At 30.7% G+C, this 21,902-nt stretch overlaps 4 protein-coding genes across 4 annotated transcripts; all 4 read right to left on the reverse strand.

Moving 5' to 3' along the window:
• Positions 1-983: 983 nt before the first annotated feature.
• On the reverse strand, positions 984-2,093 carry LOC123887104 (desiccation-related protein PCC13-62-like). The gene is made up of 3 exons (XM_045936390.1): positions 1,783-2,093; positions 1,449-1,674; positions 984-1,322 (listed from the first exon to the last, which is right to left on the reverse strand). Exons 1-3 carry the CDS (start codon positions 2,091-2,093, stop codon positions 984-986), a joined length of 876 nt encoding a protein of 291 aa, XP_045792346.1.
• Positions 2,094-4,145: 2,052 nt separating this feature from the next.
• Positions 4,146-5,308, reverse strand: LOC123887077 (desiccation-related protein PCC13-62-like). The gene is made up of 3 exons (XM_045936357.1): positions 4,998-5,308; positions 4,664-4,889; positions 4,146-4,537 (listed from the first exon to the last, which is right to left on the reverse strand). Exons 1-3 carry the CDS (start codon positions 5,306-5,308, stop codon positions 4,199-4,201), a joined length of 876 nt encoding a protein of 291 aa, XP_045792313.1. The 3' UTR covers positions 4,146-4,198.
• A 2,663-nt stretch (positions 5,309-7,971) lies between these two features.
• Positions 7,972-15,373, reverse strand: LOC123885052 (ER membrane protein complex subunit 6). The gene is made up of 5 exons (XM_045934274.1): positions 15,152-15,373; positions 10,340-10,484; positions 9,869-10,064; positions 8,622-8,641; positions 7,972-8,340 (listed from the first exon to the last, which is right to left on the reverse strand). Exons 2-5 carry the CDS (start codon positions 10,453-10,455, stop codon positions 8,310-8,312), a joined length of 363 nt encoding a protein of 120 aa, XP_045790230.1. The 5' UTR covers positions 10,456-10,484; positions 15,152-15,373; the 3' UTR covers positions 7,972-8,309.
• Positions 15,374-16,204: 831 nt separating this feature from the next.
• On the reverse strand, positions 16,205-18,175 carry LOC123885054 (desiccation-related protein PCC13-62-like). The gene is made up of 3 exons (XM_045934275.1): positions 17,668-18,175; positions 16,869-17,094; positions 16,205-16,790 (listed from the first exon to the last, which is right to left on the reverse strand). Exons 1-3 carry the CDS (start codon positions 17,988-17,990, stop codon positions 16,437-16,439), a joined length of 903 nt encoding a protein of 300 aa, XP_045790231.1. The 5' UTR covers positions 17,991-18,175; the 3' UTR covers positions 16,205-16,436.
• Between the last annotated feature and the right edge of the window lie 3,727 nt (positions 18,176-21,902).

Raw genomic sequence — 21,902 nt, forward strand, 5'->3', positions numbered from 1 at the left:
CAGAACTGACAAAAATTAATAGACGCCGGTGATGTAATCCAGAAAGATAACACCTCAATTTTTATTAGAAAGAACAAAATTTCCTTATATTTCAATATGTACGTGCTAATTGAAGGTGTATGTCCTCTTCCTTATACTTCAGCAACGTCCATGTATATATATTATAATATGTTATATTATCACTTATCAAAACCTTTTTCTCAATTATTAAAATCATGAATCCTATTAAGTAGGAATAAATGGGTAAAATAGTAACAGAAAAAACGTGTGTATAGACCAAGTAATTAAAACCACCTTTCTTCTTCAAAAAAAAAAATTAAAACCACCTTTAACAAATCAACATTAATAATAATAATAATATTAATGATAATTATATAATATTAAAATAACTTTAAAATAAATTATTTTGATAAAATAGACAACAGTTTACGGTCAACTTTTGACACGAAATCACTTATCTAAATTATTTTTTCATTTTCCTTCATTCAAATAAATGATTATCACATATATTTAACTCATTCTTTTGTGATTTCATCATCTTATTGTGCGACATTGTGTTGTTCGTTATCTTGGTGCGGCATTATTTTGCATTCTCGTCTTGTGTAGTGTTCGTTTCAAATTTTTAGATTAGATTTGATCTGTGCAAAGTCAATCAAAGACTTTGGCATTGTCATTGTCAACGTTGCAATCCAGAGGTATGAGTATTTCAAACACTTTAATTTTGTCTTATTTGTAAGTATTTTTACGTTGTATGCCATTAATTTGGATGTTGTAAGTTTTTTTTGCAGATTCATCCTTTATAGTTTTTAGTAATTATGAATTTGTGTTGTATGATGTATTCTACAATTTTGAATGAATGACCGTTTTAGTTATAAAAAAAAAAACAAGAATAATTATATCATATAGAATTTCTTATTATATTAACTCTTTGGGTGTCTTACAAATAGAGAGAATATCAAGCAAATCAATTCTAATAACTTTAATTAACTAGTGTGCAAGTTATATCTTGCTATACGACCATTTCCTCCTTTAGGATAGAACCCACCAGGGATACTTTCATTACCACTTCCGTATATAATCCTCAATATTTCTCGCGGACTCCTTGAATACGAGAGCGAAGTTGCATCACCAACAAGGATGTTACTAACACCAACATCTTTCAAACCTCCGTTTCCTAATATATTTCTAAGATTTGAGATGTGATTAGTGAATTCTGCCACACTCACTCCATAAGGTTTCACTTTCAATGCACGACGTTCGTATAACAATGTTCGTATAACTGCATCTTGACCCGATTCTACCCCAAGAAGGCCTGCAACTAACTGATACAATACATGCAACATTATTAATTACAGATCTAATTGCGATGAAATCGATGTAAAAACGAAGTTTTAAATTATTTTTCCCTTAGTTTGAAAAGTTTTCGTAGGTTCAGTTTGTAGCTATACCTGTCTGGAAGCAACATTTTGGAGGAATGGATTGGCTCCAACATATCCAGTAAGGCCAACATAAGGAATCAAATAAGATGCAAGCAAAAAGTTGATATCATTTGCATAAGGATCAAAAGGAGGGTGCAAAGGCCTTCCAAAGGCTTTGTCCATCAACTTGGCAAATGATGATTTGCTAAGATCTAGTAAAGGCCTAGGAAACCCTTTCACTGTGCTTTTTATAGCCCTGAAATTAGGATTTATAAAATTTTACCTTAGCATAATAATATACAAAAAAAACTCATCTCAAACAATATGTATAATATTATTAGATTTAAAAAGTATATGATAGAACCTCAAATGTCCAACTTCTTGAATGCCAAATTGACCAATGATTTCTCTGGTCACATTGTCCCTTAGTTTGGCCATTTTGGCACCAATAGGAGGGGGTCCACCATCTGCTAGCTCTGGAGCAATTCCATCCAATCCTATTCCCATTGCTCCAAATAAAAAGAATTCAGCTTCTAAGTACTCTAAATTAAGTGAAAATTCAAGAAGATCAACATCTAATGATATTGTTTCTTTGGTTGTAGCAACACTTATAATGAGGGAAGCAAGTAAAACAACAACTGAGATAGTGACTGTGGAAATATAATGTGTTGCCATGTTTTAGGATTTTTTATGATGATGTTGATGATGAATATGTCACTATATGACAATGCTCTTATATACAAATTAAGGGCTCTTTGGTTCATTGTATTGGGTCTCAAAGTATAACTTTTTTTCCTAAAATTAATTTCAAATTTGTTTACAATTAATTAGTATTCCTATTGTGTAAAATAAAAAGATTGATTTTGTTCATTCCTATCAATTATTACATTTAAATATAATATAAACTTAATTCCTTTTGTGTAACTTAAAAATATTGATTTTGTTCATTCTCATCCTTTAAAATTACTGTTCACCCGGTTAAAATAATATATTATTTAAAATAGGCAAATGTTAACGAGTTTTTAAATTATATTAACTAGCGGCCAGACAGACACGTTCCACGTCTGTCTGTGTGATTCATATTTTATATTATGCAAACTTATGTAAAAAAAATATCTTATGTTAGGGTGAGTTTGTTAATAAAAAATTTTTGCTGCTAAAAAAAATATGCCTTATGTTATGGTGAGTTTGTTAATAAAGAAATTTTTGCTGCTAAAAAAAATATCTTATGTTAGGGTGAGTTTGTTAATAAAAAATTTTTGCTGCTAAAAAAAATATGCCTTATGTTATGGTGAGTTTGTTAATAAAGTCAAGGGTATTGTTGGTATTATGAAAAGTCTACACAAAATTTTTTGTATCCTCTTTATAAATAGGTATATATAGATAACATTAGGGTTTTATAGTTTTTAAATTTATTAAAATTTAAAAATTGATTTAAATTCATTCTTTATTTTATTTATAATATACTCCCTACAATCTTATATATAAGAAAAATATATTATATTTTACATTTATCGTAAAGTTGATGTATCTAGACAACATTATAGTCTAGATACATCAACATTACATTAAATTTAAAATATAATATTTTGACTGAAAAATATTATATTTTACCTCTCTTAATTTAGGTGTTAAGAGATCTGAGTTTTTCAATTTTGGGGTTTGAATTTTGAATTTTGGTAAGAAGAGGAAAAGTTTCGTTTGCAGGTTTATGGGAAAGGTAGAATTTAGAAGATGAATAATTTGGAAGCAGGTTCTGGATTTAAAATCTTTTTCTTTGAAAAAAATTAATAATCATACTATGTGGCATAAAAAAAAATTAATAAAAAATGAATGAAAAACCACATAATCAAATACAATCAGAATTAGATGGATTAAATACAATCTATATATCATACATTTTGATTCGATCACATAATCAAATAATTAGATGGTCTTCGTTTCAATTTCGATAAATGGAGTCCAAATTGTCAAATATGAGTTATATGATCCATTTAATTTTGATTTTATTATTCAAATTAACAATTTTTCGTTGCGTGAACCTAAGACATCTAAGTCACTTAAAATCCCGTCCTTAGACTATCATAACAAATTTGAATAGATAATAGCAAACACACGACTATTTTAAGAAGAATAATTATATAATTATTTTTCTCCCAACCACCTGCCTTTTCTTTTAATCTAATTTTCTCTTTTTTTTCATCTACTAAGATAGGTGGTTTACAGTCAACTTTTGACATGAAATCACTTATCTAAATTATTTTTTCATTTTCCTTCATTCAAATAAATGATTATCACATATATTTAACTCATTCTTTTGTAATTTCATCATCTTATTGTGCGACATTGTGTTGTTTGTTATCTTGGTGCGGCGTTGTTTTGCGTTCTCGTCTTGTGCAGTGCTCGTTTCAAATTTTTAGATTAGATTTGATCGGTGCAAATTCAATCAAAGATTTTGGCATTGTCATTGCCAACGTTGCAATCTGGATGTATGAGTATTTCAAACACTTTAATTTCGTCATATTTGTAGACATTTTGACGTTGTATGCTATTAATTTGGATGTTGTAAGTTTTTTTTTGCAGATTCATCCTTTACAGTTTTTAGTAATTATGAATTTGTGTTGTACGATGTATTCTACAATTTTGAATGAATGAATGACCGTTTTGGTTATAAAAAAAAAAAAGAATAATTATATCATATAAAATTTCTTATTATATTAACTCTTTAGGTGTCTTACAAATAGAGAGAATAACAAGCGAATCAATTCTAATAACTTTAATTAAGTAGTGTGCAAGTTATATCTTGCTATACGACCATTTCCTCCTTTAGGATAGAACCCACCAGGGATACTTTCATGACCACTTCCGTATATAATCCTCAATATTTCTCGCGGACTCCTTGAATACGAGAGCGAAGTTGCATCACCAACAAGGATGTTACTAACACCAACATCTTTCAAACCTCCGTTTCCTAATATATTTCTAAGATTTGAGATGCGATCAGTGAATTCTGCCACACTCACTCCATAAGGTTTCACTTTCAATGCACGACGTTCGTATAACAATGTTCGTATAACTGCATCTTGACCCGATTCTACCCCAAGAAGGCCTGCAACTAACTGATACAATACATGCAACATTATTAATTACAGATCTAGTTGCGATGAAATCGATGTAAAAACGAAGTTTTAAATTATTTTTCCCTTAGTTTGAAAAGTTTTCGTAGGTTCAGTTTGTAGCTATACCTGTCTGGAAGCAACATTTTGGAGGAATGGATTGGCTCCAACATATCCAGTAAGGCCAACATAAGGAATCAAATAAGATGCAAGCAAAAAGTTGATATCATTTGCATAAGGATCAAAAGGAGGGTGCAAAGGCCTTCCAAAGGCTTTGTCCATCAACTTGGCAAATGATGATTTGCTAAGATCTAGTAAAGGCCTAGGAAACCCTTTCACTGTGCTTTTTATAGCCCTGAAATTAGGATTTATAAAATTTTACCTTAGCATAATAATATACAAAAAAAACTCAACTCAAACAATATGTATAATATTATTAGATTTAAAAAGTATATGATAGAACCTCAAATGTCCAACTTCTTGAATGCCAAATTGACCAATGATTTCTCTGGTCACATTGTCCCTTAGTTTGGCCATTTTGGCACCAATAGGAGGGGGTCCACCATCTGCTAGCTCTGGAGCAATTCCATCCAATCCTATTCCCATTGCTCCAAATAAAAAGAATTCAGCTTCTAAGTACTCTAAATTAAGTGAAAATTCAAGAAGATCAACATCTAATGATATTGTTTCTTTGGTTGTAGCAACACTTATAATGAGGGAAGCAAGTAAAACAACAACTGAGATAGTGACTGTGGAAATATAATGTGTTCCCATGTTTTAGGCTTTTTTATGATGATGTTGATGATGAATATGTCACCATATGACAATGCTCTTATATACAAATTAAGGGCTCTTTGGTTCATTGTATTGGGTCTCAAAGTATAATTTTTTTTCCTAAAATTAATTTCAAATTTGTTTACAATTAATTAGTATTCCTATTGTGTAAAATAAAAAGATTGATTTTGTTCATTCCTATCAATTATTACATTTAAATATAATATAAACTTAATTCCTTTTGTGTAACTTAAAAATATTGATTTTGTTCATTCTCATCCTTTAAAATTACTGTTCATCCGGTTAAAATAATATATTATTTAAAATAGGCAAATGTTAACGAGTTTTTAAATTATATTAACTAGCGGCCAGACAGGCACGTTCCATGTCTGTCTGTGTGATTCATATTTTATATTATGCAAACTTATGTAAAAAAAATATCTTATGTTAGGGTGAGTTTGTTAATAAAAAAATTTTGCTGCTAAAAAAAATATGCCTTATGTTATGGTGAGTTTGTTAATAAAGAAATTTTCCGCACAAAAGAAAAAAAAGAGTCAAGGGTATTGTTGGTATTATGAAAAGTCTACACCAAAATTTTTGTATCCTCTTTATAAATAGGTATATATAGATAACATTAGGGTTTTATAGTTTTTAAATTTATTAAAATTTAAAAATTGATTTAAATTCATTCTTTATTTTATTTTATTTTATTTATAATATACTCCCTCCAATCCTATATATAAGAAAAAAATATTATATTTTACATTTATCGTAAAGTTGATGTATCTAGACAACATTATAGTCTAGATACATCAACATTACAATAAATTTAAAATATAATATTTTGACTGAAAAATATTATATTTTACCTCTCTTAATTTAGGTGTTAAGAGATCTGAGTTTTTCAATTTTGGGGTTTGAATTTTGAATTTTGGTAAGAAGAGGAAAAGTTTCGTTTGCAGGTTTATGGGAAAGGTAGAATTTAGAAGATGAATAATTTGGGAGCAGGTTCTGGATTTAAAAAAAAAAAAAAATTAATAATCATATTATGTGGCATAAAAAAAATTTAATAAAAAATGAATGAAAAACCACGTAGGCATGTCACATCATCGATTTTGCCCAGTCAGTGTACATGTTGTCGACTAGGGGGTAAATGAGGAAATCTTCATATTGCAGGGAGGTAAGCCTAATTTTTATTTTTATTTTGCAAGGGGTAATGCAAAAATTACCTATTTTGCGGGGGAATAAAACTCTATTTACCAAAAAAACAACACCACCTCGTTTGAAATGCCTAAGTACCATTCAAGGCCTCTGCCTATCCTATCATAGAGATGCATAAAGATGCTTAAAGACTTATAATACAACATAGGAAAAAGATGAACAATATTAAGCTTTCTGCAACAATGTTTATAGCTATACAAGAAATTGCTGATAAATTTACAAGTCAAAAATGCATAAACTTAACTGTAATATAGAGAGCTATCCTAATACAAGCACTCAAGCACCTTAATCCCTCACCTTTTTAAGTGTCGTTTTAGAAGAATTTTTTGTTCCTATTTAAATGTCGTTTTAGAAGAATTTTTTGTTCCTATAAATATAAGGGAATACTCCCTCTACTCCTTTTTAAGTGTTGTTTTAGAAGAGTTTTTTGTTCCTATTTAAATGTCGTATTGAGAGTTTAATGTATAATTTGTCAATAATACCCTTACTTTCTCAATAAATTTACTTCGCATTTTTCATAAAATTTAATGGAGAGGGGAAGAGTGTATATAATAAATTTATTTGGAAAGGAAAAATAAAAGGTGGATTAAATCGGGTTAGAGTTGAAAAAAGAATACAACAATCTACTATTTTGGTTTGAGAGTTTTATGTTAAAACGACAATTAAAAAAACGGAAAAAGGAGAAGTTACAAATATTTAACAGCTTACATACATGTGAAGCATCATATTGGCCCCTACTAATCATATAGCAAGCATCCATAAAAAATAATGATTGTAGAATGAACCTGAGGTTGAATGATGGTACAATACACAAATTGAAAACATAACACTTTCACATGTCTACATAGAGCACGTACCATATCTTTTCAAATCAAATTGTAGATCAAATTATACATACATATAGCCTAACAAAATATAAGATTCTGTGAGGAGGAGTGGCAACCGACAAGGAAGGAAAATTAAGGTTTATAGACATCTCCACTGCTGCAAAAATTTGCCAAGAGGATCTTAAATCTCTAAATGACAAAAGTCATCACGAACAGGTAACCTCGGAGATAATGGAATAGCTTTTCCAACAATGGAGTTAAGACTTGGTATTCTTCTACATCATACTCAATTTTTACATTTGTGCATATATAGAGAGCTCTAATTGAGCTTTGAGTACCTATGCACTAGTGTTTGTAGTACCCTATGAAGCACGGACACTTATCGGATTAGGCGTGTCCCGGTGTCGAACACGCGTCAGTGTCAAACACCGACACTTATGATTACATTGAATTATATCATTTTTTTCAAATTATTGTCGGTGTCGACATGTCAGTGTCCGTGTCCATGCTTCATTAGTAGTACCTTATAATTCCGTTTTAATTAAGTTTTATAGTCACAGCCAAGCAAAGAAGTTCAATTTATTTCAAGTTTAAATAAGAGAATGTGAAGCAAACTTTTATCTTAGAACTAGAAAGCTGTTTAGTCATTGATATTGATATAGTTTCATACCGAAGTAAAGCCAACAGAATAATGACATAAATTTGGACAACTTGAAATCTACATCACAATACATTTGATGAAAAATATCAAGTCCTTCCCACTTGTGGTTCTATATTAAATTATACGTGAACATGTATAAGATAATGAAAGTATAGGTTACATTGTTTTAAAACAGTAACATCATGAAAGCTATCTAGTAAGTGAAGGGTGTATTGTTGTAACTTCCATTCTGAATAGCCGCAATGGTGGAGAAAAAATTGCCTTCTCTAGAAACATTTGCACATTCCGTCGGTCAAAATATATGAGCAATGTCATATGCAAATCTGTATTTTGTCAAGGAAGCAGCAATATAGCAAGATATATATACAGGAATATCAGTTGTTTTAGGTTGTGTTTTACTTGAATGAGCATGGCAAAAATGTTAATAAAACATGAAATTTATCTTACCAAAATCCTCACCAACCCGTATTTCTTTTCGTATTTATGAATTACTCTCTGATGCAGTTATGAAAAAATTAACTTCATTTCTAACATATTTGATAATATTTAGTTAAAATTAAATATGCAGTTATACTCCAAGTATTATTGACAAAGAAAAGGATACGTCCAGAACAGCACGAACGACTGCATGAGATTAAAAAAGGAAAGTTATTATGTTGAACACATGCACATTCAAGAGTGAGATATAAAAAATTCAAGAGAGGATACAAACCCCCACATAGATATTATTATGGCCTAAATATAAGGTTGAACAAGTCATAAGATCAGCAAGACAATTTACATTTAAATTTCATTATGATATAAAGGCCTTATCAGATATATTAAATAAATTATGCACTGTATAAACCTCCCTTCTCTATCTCTATTTCTCCCTAACTTGCAAGAGAAAAGCCCTCCTTTAGGCCTTCCTCTGTACAATTAACAAACAATTTACTAAGGTGGAGAGAATCGGGAAAATATCTTCACAAAACACATAACACTCAAACTAGAAATTAGAAGTCCGTATTTTTAAGGGACGTCACTAATATGAATAGCAAGTTGGTTCTATCTTTTTTATTTCCTATAATGGGAGGGAAAAGTTATGTATTTTACAATGTACAATACTCGACTCACGAAGTATACACAAATAATCACAATGAAACAAAGCATTACATTCCCGTTAAAAACATAAGAAAATCTCTTTTCGGCCAGTAATAGTAAAAGTGAACAACTGAGCAAGTTTACACTGTCCGTTAGCTAAGATAGAGACCACAGAAATACATGTTCTGAAAGAGATCATACAATTGCATGAAACGCATATATAATTGTTGAATAAATGGGTTAACAAGTACAGTTTTGCTTTTGTCAACAAAAAAAAAAAGTACAGTTTTGCGAGGTGATCCTAGACGTGGGAATCTTATAATCCTCTAAAGTAATCATTATCGGGTTAGATACTTGGATTCTAGGTAAGTCTTAGATTGGGGTCCAGAAGGAATTTAATATTTATGGAGGCTTTTCCTTGATCATTTTGTCTTTCTCTCAACATCAGTCTCTCATGATCTCATCTTAAATTTTCATAATACTAGATGTTAAATATTGGAACTTTAATTTCTCTAGAGAATATTTTCAATTGGATTTTCTTCTATACTTGCTTGACTCTGTTCATTGGTCATGTAACCTAGAAAAAATGATTTGGAATTTTGGTTATTTTTAATATACTTATTTATAAATTGTTCTTTGGCTTAACCATTTTCCGAGTCCAAACAGAGAATATTTTCTGCCAGAGAAGGCCACTGATAACTTTCAAAAGTAAAGAAGTTTTTCATACATAAATCATGACAAAAGAAAATGAAGTGAACATAAACAACCTACCATTAGACCACCGAGAAAGCCATCAATTAGCACACGGTTCCAGGAATCAAAGTATGTGTGGATTGAAAACTTTGCTTTGGCTATGAGCCCAAGTGAAGTAAATGCCATGAGAAGTGAGTAAAAGACAAATCCTTTCAAGCCTGTAAATCCCAAAATACCAGCAACAACTCCGCCAATTATAGATAAAAATGTTCGGCTGCAAAAGAGACAGAAAATTCAATTGTAAACCTTAAACAACAATAAACAGCTGTTTCTTTTCATTGGCCCAACCCAATCACACATCCCTGTTTCCCCTTTCTGTATGAGTGTTATATATTCACACATCAAGCACTTGTGTGACTGTTTCATATACAAGGAAACAGAATCATACACATACAATTCCATACATAATAAAACTACCACCCCATACAGACGGCTTCGCCTCTCATACTGTTCCATAATCTATATTAAGAATGTGCAGTCAAACCAAACCTGTAATATATGATTTTCATGTTGCTTTGCATATTCTCAGCATTAAAAGTCAGCAACTCATTCTCTCCATTGCTTGATTTCTTCTCTGATGAACCTGACCCAGATTGTACAGCCATAATATCCTGCCTAATTTGATAATATATTCCTGTAAACAGAAAGATAATTGAGTGATTTTTGCTGAAAGAAAATAAATAAATCATAATGTTGAATTTGTAAAAAAAAAAAAAAAAAAAAAAAGAATTTATAGGCAAATGTTAGTAGTTATTTTGTTAGGGGGAGGGGAAAATGTTAGTAGCAGGGATTAATCCTCGGACTTCCTGCATATAACTCCTATCGGAAAGACAAACACTAAAGTGTCTATCTGCTTGTGCTTTGTTGTGTATATGTATTTTATTGTATTGTTTGTTACTTCGTTTAATTTTAATTTACTTTTCAGTTTCATAAAATCTATGTTATCTATACTTGTCTAAACTTCAGTTTGGATATTCGTGTGTATGTTTTTAAATTGTCTTTTAAATTTGGAAAACAGCTGTTATTAGGGGCAAATTTCTACAAAAAAAATGTCCAACCAAGATTAGTAGTTATTTTTGAGTTCCCTTTATATTAGTGTTACAAAGAAATTTCAAATTGCACAGTGGTTAAGAAACAGGTAATTCTAAAGAATACATTATACCACAAATCAGGAACTCATCAGGTCAGAGTCATTAACAAGTACCATATTTGACACACTCACATGCATAAACAATGAATAGGAAAAGTAGATTAACCTACTGCAACACAAATCCTTCCAAAAGCCATCTAGATTCTGGAATAACTCCAAAGTTTTCAAAATTTTCCCAAATTTAATAGCCCGAATTCTGCATACAATTGATATTGCCTGTATAGCTGTCAATTTAACCCACACAGACCTAATCCATATGTGGTAAAAAATGACCACTCATAGAAAAGTACACGGGCTTGAAACCCACAAAACCCTGTGGGCGAGGGCCACACTAGGGGCTTTATAGTTTATATTTTTAAGAAATCATATTCATATAAAATACGTTGTCCTAATCCATTCAGCGGGCAAGCCCACTCCAAAAGCAACAAAACACACAAACACTAAAAGTTGATCAAAACTTTTAAAACTTTGTAGTTCAAGAAAATATAAGATTTTAGTTTGAAACAGTATTCATGAAAATTCATCAAAGAATGCACACAACATAAGCATTATATGCCAACAGTTATCAGTATCACGCTATGAACTACAAGCAGACTCATCAAGCATTATATGATGTTGCTTTCAACATCTCAAAAGAAACCTAGACACGCTATTTAAGAAAAATCAATATAATGTAGCAATTAATCCTGGGCAGACTCAACAAGAAGATGCTGTAGCTACTTTTGAAGTGCTAAGATATATAGTATCATCTACATAGCAAGCAAGACTATGTTGAGTCAATGGCCTAGTACATACATACTATTGGTCACGTCGAACCTTCATCGTTCTGTTATTTTGTTCAAATAAAAATGGAGTAAGGTGATAAATGAGTCATAGTTAAAGTTCAATTTCTAAAAATGCTCTGACACCATGTGAAGTATCATACGGTGTGACGGGCCGTAGATGTCATACTCAATCGCAAGGAAGTGAGCATAAATATCAGAGAGTAACACTTGGATTAAAAGACGTAAATAAGAATACAATACATGAGCAGTATTTATAGGAAAACAAACAAAGGGCATGTTTGGATTGGTTAAAAAAGTTGGATTGGTTAAAAAAGACGTAAATGAAGGATACAAGAGCAGTATTTATAGGAAAACAAACTAAAGGAATGTTTGAATTAACATATTCAAGCTTATCTACTGACATAAACACTTGTGAGACTGTTCGAGAGAACTTATGACATGTCCATAACTTGTTTTACAACTTATTTCCATAAGCTCTCCAAAACAGCTTATAATAACTGTTTACAGCTGACATGAAAATATTTCAACTTTATTTTATCTTTTCTTATATAAATAGATAAGGGCTTGTTTGTATAAACAACTTATTTGCAGCTAATAGCATACGCGCTTATCGGGCCCATTTGGATTGGTTTATTTAAAATTTTAGGTATTATTCATAAGCTTATCAAAGTAGTTATGAAAAAGCAGCTTATGAATATACAATTTCCGTTAGTGAGAACTTATGACGTAACATAAACAAATATTTATGTGGATAAGCTATTTTTCGAAAGTTCAAAAATAAGTCAATCCAAATGGACGTTACACACGCTATTTTTATGGAAAAAGATAAAATAAAGATAAGTTGTTTTTATATATGCTACGTGGCGGAGCCAGGAAAACAAACTTGGATGGGCACCTAAGAAAAACACAGTATGCAGGAAAAAATGCAGAGAGCAGCTAAACAGCAAAAGACCTCAGGCAACATTAAATTGACAGATGGAGAAAAATGCAGCACCAGGGAAACAAACAGCAGTAACAACAATGATAACAAGAAAAGAAGATCGGAACAAGAACAGAACACAGTCAACAAAACAAAATCACTCAATTTCGATAGGAACAAAATCAACAATGTACAATCACTCATTCAATCAACAAGACAATCGAAACAAAAGGGAATGTGCAATCACTCATTCAATCAACGATCAACAAAACAATCCCAAAAAAACCAAAACTTTCCAGAATAAGATCAAACAAATGAATAAAATCAGGTGGCCAGAGAACAAGAAAACCAAAATAACTGGTTATATATCACAATGTAATTTTGATCGATTCACTTACTTCTATTATGTCAATATTAATCACTAGTGTTGGTATTCTGGTTCTAATTTATAGTGATAGTTACATGTCTCATGATCAAGGCTATTTGAGATTTTTTACTTATCTGAGTATTTTTAATACTTCAATGTTAGGATTAGTTACTAGTTCCAATTTGATATGAGTTTATATTTTTTGGGAATTGGTTGGAATGTGTTCTTACCTATTAGTAATAGGTTTTTGGTTCACACGTCCTATTGCTGCAAATGCTTGTCAAAAAGCGTTTCTAACTAATTGTCTAGGGGATTTTGGTTAGGTTTTTATTGGATAACGGGTCGTTTGGAATTTCGGGATTTATTTCAAATATTCAATAACTTAATTTATAAGAATGAGGTGAATCTTATTTTTGTTACTTTGTGTGCCCTCTTGTTATTTTGCAGATCAGTTGCGAAATCTGCCCAATTCCCTCTTCATGTACTGTCTGTGTAGAGTGGTAGGGTCTCACGAACTAAGAAAAAGGGTTTGAAATCGAGTAATCAGTCAATTTAGTCCCTAAACTATCACTCTCTCACCAACTTAGTCCCTAAACTATTAAAAATAACTAAAAGGTCCCTAATCTATTTTTCATCCGTCAATTTAATCCTTAAACTATCAATCTCTCAACAACTTAGTCCCTAAACTATTAAAAACAACTAAAAGGTCCCTAATCTATTTTTCATCCGTCAATTTAGTCCCTAAACTATCACTCTCTCACCAACTTAGTCCCTAAACTATTAAAAACAACTAAAAGGTCCCTAATCTATTTTTCATCCGTCAATTTAGTCCTCGGTTAACTTGTCTATAAAACCCTAAAATATTATCACCCTTTCTTCTTCCAAGTGCTTCGACGAAAACAACCACCCTGCTCGCCGCCAACCACTCCACTCTCCGGCAACAACCGTTTTGCTCGCAACTCAAATATAACCTCTAGTCGCCGAACTCAATTCATTCTTTCAGAATAATCATTTAGAACAAAAGAGATCTTTAGTATGAAAAAAGTGGCAATTGTCGTTTTTTTTTTTAACACAGAATATTTTTTTTATTCAACTTTTTTGACTGAAAGATTTTAAAAAAAATGATATGATTCAACCGTTTTTGGTTTTATAGCTTGTTGTTTTGTCTGGTTTAATAATACTGCTTATCCTAGTGAGTTTTATGGTCCCACTGGACCGAAAGCTTCTCAAGCTCAAGCATTTACTTTTCTTGTTAGAGACTACGCTAAAATCAGGTATGTTTTTTGTTCTCACTTTTATAAATTTGTAAGGGTTTGTGATTCTGTTTTATCCCTTTGAAGTTTATGTTGTGATCTCTTGTTTCTTGCGGGTCTGGGAGTTTTTTTTATCCTTCTATTCCTTTTTTTCTGTTATTATAAGGAATGTTTTGGGGTGTATTAGTGTGTATAATGATGAAATAAAGGGTACAAAAGTGCCATTATATGTAGTATGCTAACAAAGTCTTATTAAATTCCAAGCATTTGTATGGTGAATTATCTTTGCAGGCTGGTTGTTTTATTAATAATACTAGTAGGAGCTGGCTTTTTTCATCCATGCTAGTGTGTTAAAGAAGTGCCTTGTAGATATTATAACACGTTTGTTAGGAATCATAAAATGATGTTTATGAGGGACTAAATTGAAGGATGTGAATATAGTTTAGGGACCTTTTAGTTGTTTTTAATAGTTTAGGGACTAAGTTGGTGTGAGAGTGATAGTTTAGGGACTAAATTGACGGATAAAAAATAGATTAGGGACCTTTTAGTTGTTTTTAATAGTTTAGGGACTAAGTTGGTGAGAGAATGATAGTTTAGGGACTAAATTGACTGATTACTCGTTTGAAATCTCAATTGATCAATCAAAACAACAAAGCCCATTTATTCACAACATAGCAGGAAGCAAAAAATTGGGTCATCAATGCTCAATTTGAAAAACACACGAAATCAATCAATCAATCACTGTAACTACAACTATCAAGCATAATTTCTAAGCTAATTAATTACGAGAATCACAGTCATAATAATTAAGTGGATTGAATAAATACCTAATAATCGAGCTGAATCTCGATGCAGGGACGACGGTGCTGTTGTTGCTGCGATGAATCAATCTCACAGCTCAATATGCCAGACAGAGAATTCTTAAATTTTTTGGGGTTTAATTCAAATTTTGTAATTATCTTCTTTTTTTTTTTCAATTGTTTTTTGTTTGGTCTTTGATGAATCTGAGGGCTATTTTTTTTTTTTCAATTACTTAGTGCACCCTTCAACTGTTACAGGAAGCGCTAGTGTATTTGTTTTTTATATTAATTAATTCAGAGGCTGTTTGCTTATCAAAAAAAAAAAAATTGTTATAGTTTATTTTAGAAAAAAATAATTTTTTTTATAAAAATAATCACTTTTAATTATTTTACATTTGTTTGTTACAAATTTTTAAAATAATTAGGAGCTGAAAATAATTAGAAAACAGCTCAAAATGATAAGCTACTAAGAGTAACTTATAAATAATAGATTTTTTTTTAGAGGAGAGAGAAAAGAAATGTTAAAAGAAAAAATTTATTTGTAATTAAAAAAATCACTTTTATAAGTTATATCCAAACAAACTAAAAATTATTTTATTTAAAAAAAGTGATTTTTATTATAATAAATAAACACAAAGTAAATTCAACTTTTCTAAAAATCTCTAAAAACTAATCTCTAAATCATTTTACATTAAAATCACTATTTTTTTAATCTATAACAAACGGAACCTTAATAGAAAAAAACTACGATGGTGTACCAAAAAAAAAACTACGATGAAATTCATACCTAAGTGCTTACTAATTTTATTTTAATTTTACAAAATACTAAGGATAAGTAGCATACATGCATTGAGTCATATTGTTTGCTTGATGTTTACATTCCTTTATTATTTATTGGTTTATCCATTCATTATTTTAAAAAAAAAAATAATTCAGTGTCATTTTGGTTTATGACACCACAATTATGATTTAAAATTAAATTTTCTACGATTAAAAAAATCAAACAATTGTTGTGATCACATGATCTAAAGATCAAATGGTCCGAAATTCAAATTTGGTAAATCGAGTTCAAATTATAAATTATAATACAAGCGTCATTCAATCCTGATATGATTATTCAAATTAATTCATTGGTTGTGTGAATACAAGAAATTGAAGTCCATTCGAATCTTATCATTGAGTCTAATTCACAACAAATCTTAATCTATAAAAACACAAGACTATTTTCTAACCTGATTATACCTTATTAATTATATTTTCTCAGTAGGTACGAGTCTCCAAAGTAGAGACAATTAACTCTTAGCCACTCTAATTAAGCATTGGATAAGTAAGATTTTGCTATATGGCCATCTCCTCCAAGAGGGTAGAAGCCACCAGGGAAACTTTCATCACCAGATCCATATACAATCCTCAATATTTCCTCTGGAGTTCTTGCATATGATAGTGAGTCTTTATCACCAGCAAGGATATTGCCCGATGAGTCTTCCACAAGACCCTCATCTTTCACACCATCATTTCCTAATTTATTCCTAAGCATTGAAATGTGATTTGTGAACTCTGCCACACTTACTTCATAAGGATGCACCTTCCATGCTCGACGTTCGTATAACAATGCTCGTATAACCGCATCTTGGCCTGATTCTACTCCTAGAAGGCCTGCAACTAGCTGTTAAAAGACATGCAACATATCATTATACATCTAGTAGAGTTGAAAAGATTTAATTTGTTGAGTTTGAGGATATACCTTCCTAGAAGTAGCATTTTGCAAGAGTGGATTAGCTCCAACATAGCCGGTAAGACCAACATAAGGAATCACATAAGATGCAAGAAGAAAATTGACATCATTTGCATATGGATCAAAAGGAGGGTGCAAAGGATGTCCAAAGGCACTATCCATCACCTCAGAAAATGATAATGCACTTAGATCAAGTGAAGGCCTTGGGAACCCTTTTATTGTGCTCTTTATGGCTCTACAATAAAGATTTACTTTAGAACTTTAGTTTTTTTTGGTTGGTAATAAAAGGGGCATAAATTCAACTAAAAGAAAATTACAGGGTGATTAAACGGGGGAGAGATACACCCCAACAATCATCAGCAAGAACCTGAATCAACTCTGGAGGAGGATGATCATAAACTATAGAGTCCACGGGGGACATACAACCTATATTCGCTAAAATATCCGCACACCGATTTGCTTCTAAATATACATGAATAATCTTAAAAATTATTCAAAATTCGAAAGCAATCTATTTTTTAAAAATTAATTAGCAATAAAAATTTAAAATCTACATAATTAATTTTTATTTAAAAAAAATATTAGAGACAAAATTCATTTTACTCTATAACTTTTGTCTCGTCAATTCAATTTTTTTGTGACAATATATTACCTCTCGTCTCAAAATAAACTCAACACAATATTTAATATCCAAATTAACAAGAAACTAAACTCGTGATATATATTAAAATTAAATGATAAAACATTATATATCACATCAAATCAAATTATTTATTATAATAAAGATTTAAAAAGTATTAGAAAAAACCTCAAATGTCCAACTTCTTGCAAACCAAACTGAAAAATTATATCTTTAACAAATTTACTCAATTTGGCCAATTTAGCACCGATAGGAGGGGGTCCACCCTCTGCTAGCTCTGGAGCAACTACATCCAATCCATGACCCAATGATCCAAATAAAAAAAATTCGGCTTCCAAATATTCTAAATTAAGTGGAAATTCAAGAAGCTCAACATCTGTTAATTTTTTTGGAGGAGTGGGCTCATAAGAACAAGAAATTGGGGTGAAGATGAGGGAGGAAAGGAAAATAACAATGGAAATAGTGATTTTAGAAATATAATGTGGAGCCATGTCTTACACCTTTCTTATGATGATGAATATGTTTTGGTCACAAACTATATATAGAAAAAATTGGTTCATACCTACCTTCCCAAATTAAATACCTATATTTAATTTAATTTTCCTAAAAATATGTCTCTCTTTTTTTTTTCTTTCTTTTTTTGGGTACATGTGTCTCTCTCTTTCTCTAAATTATGATATAAAAATAAAAATATAATCCTTCCTTATACTTCCATGTATTCACTTTTAAAACTGAATTTTAGTCAATAGGTATTTAACTATAAAAAAAAAGTATGGGTAGAGTTTGGGGAAATTAGGTTTGCTGAGTTATTAGGTTTGGGGTAGAGTTTGGGGTATTTAACTATAAAAAAAAAGTATGGGGAAATTAGGTTTGCTGAGTTATTAAATTAAAACTGTGTTTTTGTCCTTTTTTTTAATCTTTATTTGAAGGGAGACTTCTTGGAATGTAAAGGTGACTCTTTTGGATTTTCTCATGCTTTTTTGGTGTTGTCTTCTCTTATTTTTCTCATTTAAAGGTGATGATTCATAAAAAATAAAAAATAGTTTAGTAGAAGAAAAAAAATGAATGAATACTTAAAATTAGTCTCAAATGAAAACATGAGAAAAATAACATTTTTTTTGGGTTACATGACAGAAAGAGCATGAGAAAAATAACATTGTTTTTGTAGTTTTGTTTCTCCCGATCTTTGTTCATCTTGTACGAAGACTGGTTATTATTATTAATACTCCATCCGGTCCGTATTATAAGAAGAAATTTACTTTTTAGATTCATGAAATGTTGAATGTATCTAGGCAATAATATGGACCAGATACATTCAACATTTTTTTTTTTGGTACTTGATACATTCAACATTTTATTAACCTAAAAAATAAACTTCTTATAATAAGAACCGAAAGGAGTAATATATTTTGCTATTAAAAAAAATACTTTGAGTTTAGAAGTGAGTTAGAACAATTAATGACCTAGATTAATATATGTATAGTCTATGCATGCATTGTGCACGTAATCTTCATTTATTTATTTTTTGGCATCGTACACGTAATCTCCATTTTTGAGTTGAAAATATAATTCATTTTTTGTTTTTATCTACTACGTGTGCTTTGCATTTACTCTATGACTCTCAAATCAATTTATTAACATTAAGATATATACAACAATTTTATTAATAAAAAATGAAAGAGTCCTCTATCAAAATAAAATAAAATGAAAGAGTAACTCAATCCATACAAACTTTTGTGTTAAAAATTGGAGGATTGAATATAATTCAGATGTCATAGTCAAACCATTGATACTCAATGGCATCATCATTGACTTTTCTTCTTTCCTTGACATGACTATTTTTGGGTACTTGCCCTTAAGAGCATCTTTATTGGGAGTAAACTAAGTGGGTAAACTAAGTTACTTTTTATGGGCCCAGAGTGATGTGTAGGATTTAAGAGATTTATAGTTAATTTGAGTAGTTTTTACTTTAATGGTGGTTGGTTATAAAGAACCAAACATTGACCCCACATGTTTATATTTTTTTATTTGTAATTAGTTTTGATTCAGAGAATATGGCCGTTGCTTTTCATGTCATATGCTGATTTTCTACTACTACAAGGGAACCCCTACTACAATATTCAAAAGGTGATAGTAATAAAGTATTGAAATAATTATTTGAATAGATATGTGGTCATGTGCAATTTTGCTTTGAATAAAATAATAATTATTTGCCTTTTGTTGCCGTTGGCTATTTAGAGCATGTACAGAAAAGTTAGTTCACTTGCTATGCCATATCATACATCTTTATTGCAAGTTTCTTGTTATTTACGTTGGCTATAAGCAATTTTGGTGTTAGTTCACCGGCGCTAAACATGCTCTAAGAAGAAAGAAATTTGGTGTGTCACTCATGTGGAGTTGTTCTTCTTGCATATCTTCCAAAATCCTCTATGTGGGAGTATCTGCCATGTCATCATATAGACTAATATCAATAAATGATTTTATTTTGTCACTGATAAAATACTCATACATTAGGGAAAGTCACACAACATCGTTGATTGCCAATATCTGAAACCTTCTGTGTGCGGCAGTATGTGACATGTCATCAAATATGACTACCATATCAGTACATAATTGTATGTTGTCACCGGCGGCGGATCCAGCCATGAATTATTAGTGTGGCTAAATTTTTTAGCATTACTAAAAAAAATTTATCATCATCCCAATAATTCAGTTAAACAACAAACAATATATAAAATTATTACTAATACAATATGTATATAAAAAAAAAAACACCAATAATCCATAAAATTTCTATAAAGAAAAAAAGAAATCAATTAACTGACAAACTATATCCATATCTAACAAAAAAAAACTATATCACCAAAAAAAAAATATCCATAAAAACCACAAAATTTCTATTCGAAAAAAAATGCTATAACTTATTAAATATATGTTAAATCATACATATTATTATTGTTTGATACTTCACAAAATTCTACCTTGGACCAGAATATATAGAACCCAAAATTATACTAGCTTATAGTTTATTTTGATAAACTAATTCAATTAGCTTATAACTTATTAATTTTTATTCCAATTTTACCTATATCATCTAGTAATTGAAAAACTTAAACCTATTGTTTTATGTTAGTTCAATAGTTAATTTTACTCGGTACTACAACTTCAATTAGTTATCCACAATTTTTTGACAAACAAAGTCAAAGTTGATTATTATAAATATAAAAATTTATAACTTAAAATAATACACTATGTATAACCAATGACTTGAAATCAACAATAATAGATTACAAACTAATATTTACACTAATATTTAAATTAATGTGTACTGATTACTGAGAGACTTACGGTCATAAATAATAAACTCTAAAGTAATATTTACGTTAATGTTTGTATGAATACGTATAAAGAATAACTTAAAATTATTTATAAAATTATTATTATTATTTTTAGAAAAAATTTGGGCTGGACTGGTGTGGTGGCTATAGCCACACCATGCCTCACAGAGGTCCGCCCCTGGTTGTCACTAACAAAATACTCGTAGAAAGGTTGTACGATGTCGGTTTTTTTTTTTATTTTCAAAATTTTGAATTATAAGGAGTATAAGAAGTAATTAACTCTTATAATTCAGAGACAATCATTTTATATGTTTTGAAAGCAAGCTATTGGATTGTTATACCAATCCGACAACTCTAAATTAACAGTGTTCCCTAATCGTCCTCTAAACCAAAACCAATGTAAATAATTTAATTTGGTCCACTAATGATCTTAACTGTTGATCAGAACAGGTAGATGGTCAGCTGACAGTTCGTTGAGCAGGTGATTGACGGCGGGTCGAGCAGCTGATCCACGGAGGGGGGTTGTACCTGCAGGTGCTCCGATGCCAAAGTCAGAGAGATAAAGAGAGCACTGAAATACAAGAGAGAGAAAGTAAATGAGTGAATGAATAGTGTTACCTTGCTCTCCTGTATAGGAGAGCTTATATAGCCCCCAGCGTTGGGCCAAAGGTCCTCTTATTGGGCTGGATCTGTTTGGCCCAATAAGACAGACTGTCAAGATATTACCCTTAGATAGTGGGTGAAGCAGTAATCTGCTCATATCTTGGTAGAGAGGTTCTACCGTGCTCTGCTAAGGTGGATGTGGTTGGACACACTATGTTGAGCCAAGTGGATATGATGTTGGACTAATCTTAGGTACCGTTTGGCCCGACTTTTTTATGACTTTTTTTTTTGTTTTAAGTAGAAGTCAGGTCAAACACAAATTAAAAGAAGCTCTTCAAAAAAATAAGGACTTATTTTTATTGAAGAAAAACAATGCATAAGGAGTCCAAAAAAAAGTTAAAAATATTAACTTATAGATGACTTGCGGCTCCTTTTTTCAGTGTCCTCCCTTCGATACCCGAT

Source organism: Trifolium pratense, linkage group LG5, assembly GCF_020283565.1.
Source record: "Trifolium pratense cultivar HEN17-A07 linkage group LG5, ARS_RC_1.1, whole genome shotgun sequence".
In the NCBI taxonomy this organism is placed as follows: Eukaryota; Viridiplantae; Streptophyta; class Magnoliopsida; order Fabales; family Fabaceae; genus Trifolium; species Trifolium pratense.

Bases quoted from the DNA above. Each gene is read 5' to 3' on its own strand.
- LOC123887104 (XM_045936390.1), bottom strand. From the start codon at position 2,093: ATGGCAACACATTATATTTCCACAGTCACTATCTCAGTTGTTGTTTTA. The intron at 1,675-1,782 runs GTTCTATCATAT...TCCTAATTTCAG, and splicing joins CAAGAAGTTGGACATTTGAG to GGCTATAAAAAGCACAGTGA. The intron at 1,323-1,448 runs GTATAGCTACAA...GTATTGTATCAG, and splicing joins AAAATGTTGCTTCCAGACAG to TTAGTTGCAGGCCTTCTTGG.
- LOC123885054 (XM_045934275.1), bottom strand. From the start codon at position 17,990: ATGGCTCCACATTATATTTCTAAAATCACTATTTCCATTGTTATTTTC. The intron at 17,095-17,667 runs GTTTTTTCTAAT...TCTTTATTGTAG, and splicing joins CAAGAAGTTGGACATTTGAG to AGCCATAAAGAGCACAATAA. The intron at 16,791-16,868 runs GTATATCCTCAA...GTCTTTTAACAG, and splicing joins AAAATGCTACTTCTAGGAAG to CTAGTTGCAGGCCTTCTAGG.
- LOC123887077 (XM_045936357.1), bottom strand. From the start codon at position 5,308: ATGGGAACACATTATATTTCCACAGTCACTATCTCAGTTGTTGTTTTA. The intron at 4,890-4,997 runs GTTCTATCATAT...TCCTAATTTCAG, and splicing joins CAAGAAGTTGGACATTTGAG to GGCTATAAAAAGCACAGTGA. The intron at 4,538-4,663 runs GTATAGCTACAA...GTATTGTATCAG, and splicing joins AAAATGTTGCTTCCAGACAG to TTAGTTGCAGGCCTTCTTGG.
- LOC123885052 (XM_045934274.1), bottom strand. From the start codon at position 10,455: ATGGCTGTACAATCTGGGTCAGGTTCATCAGAGAAGAAATCAAGCAAT. The intron at 10,065-10,339 runs GTTTGGTTTGAC...TCTCTTTTGCAG, and splicing joins ATGAAAATCATATATTACAG to CCGAACATTTTTATCTATAA. The intron at 8,642-9,868 runs GTAGGTTGTTTA...AATCTCATGCAG, and splicing joins GCTTTCTCGGTGGTCTAATG to TCGTTCGTGCTGTTCTGGAC.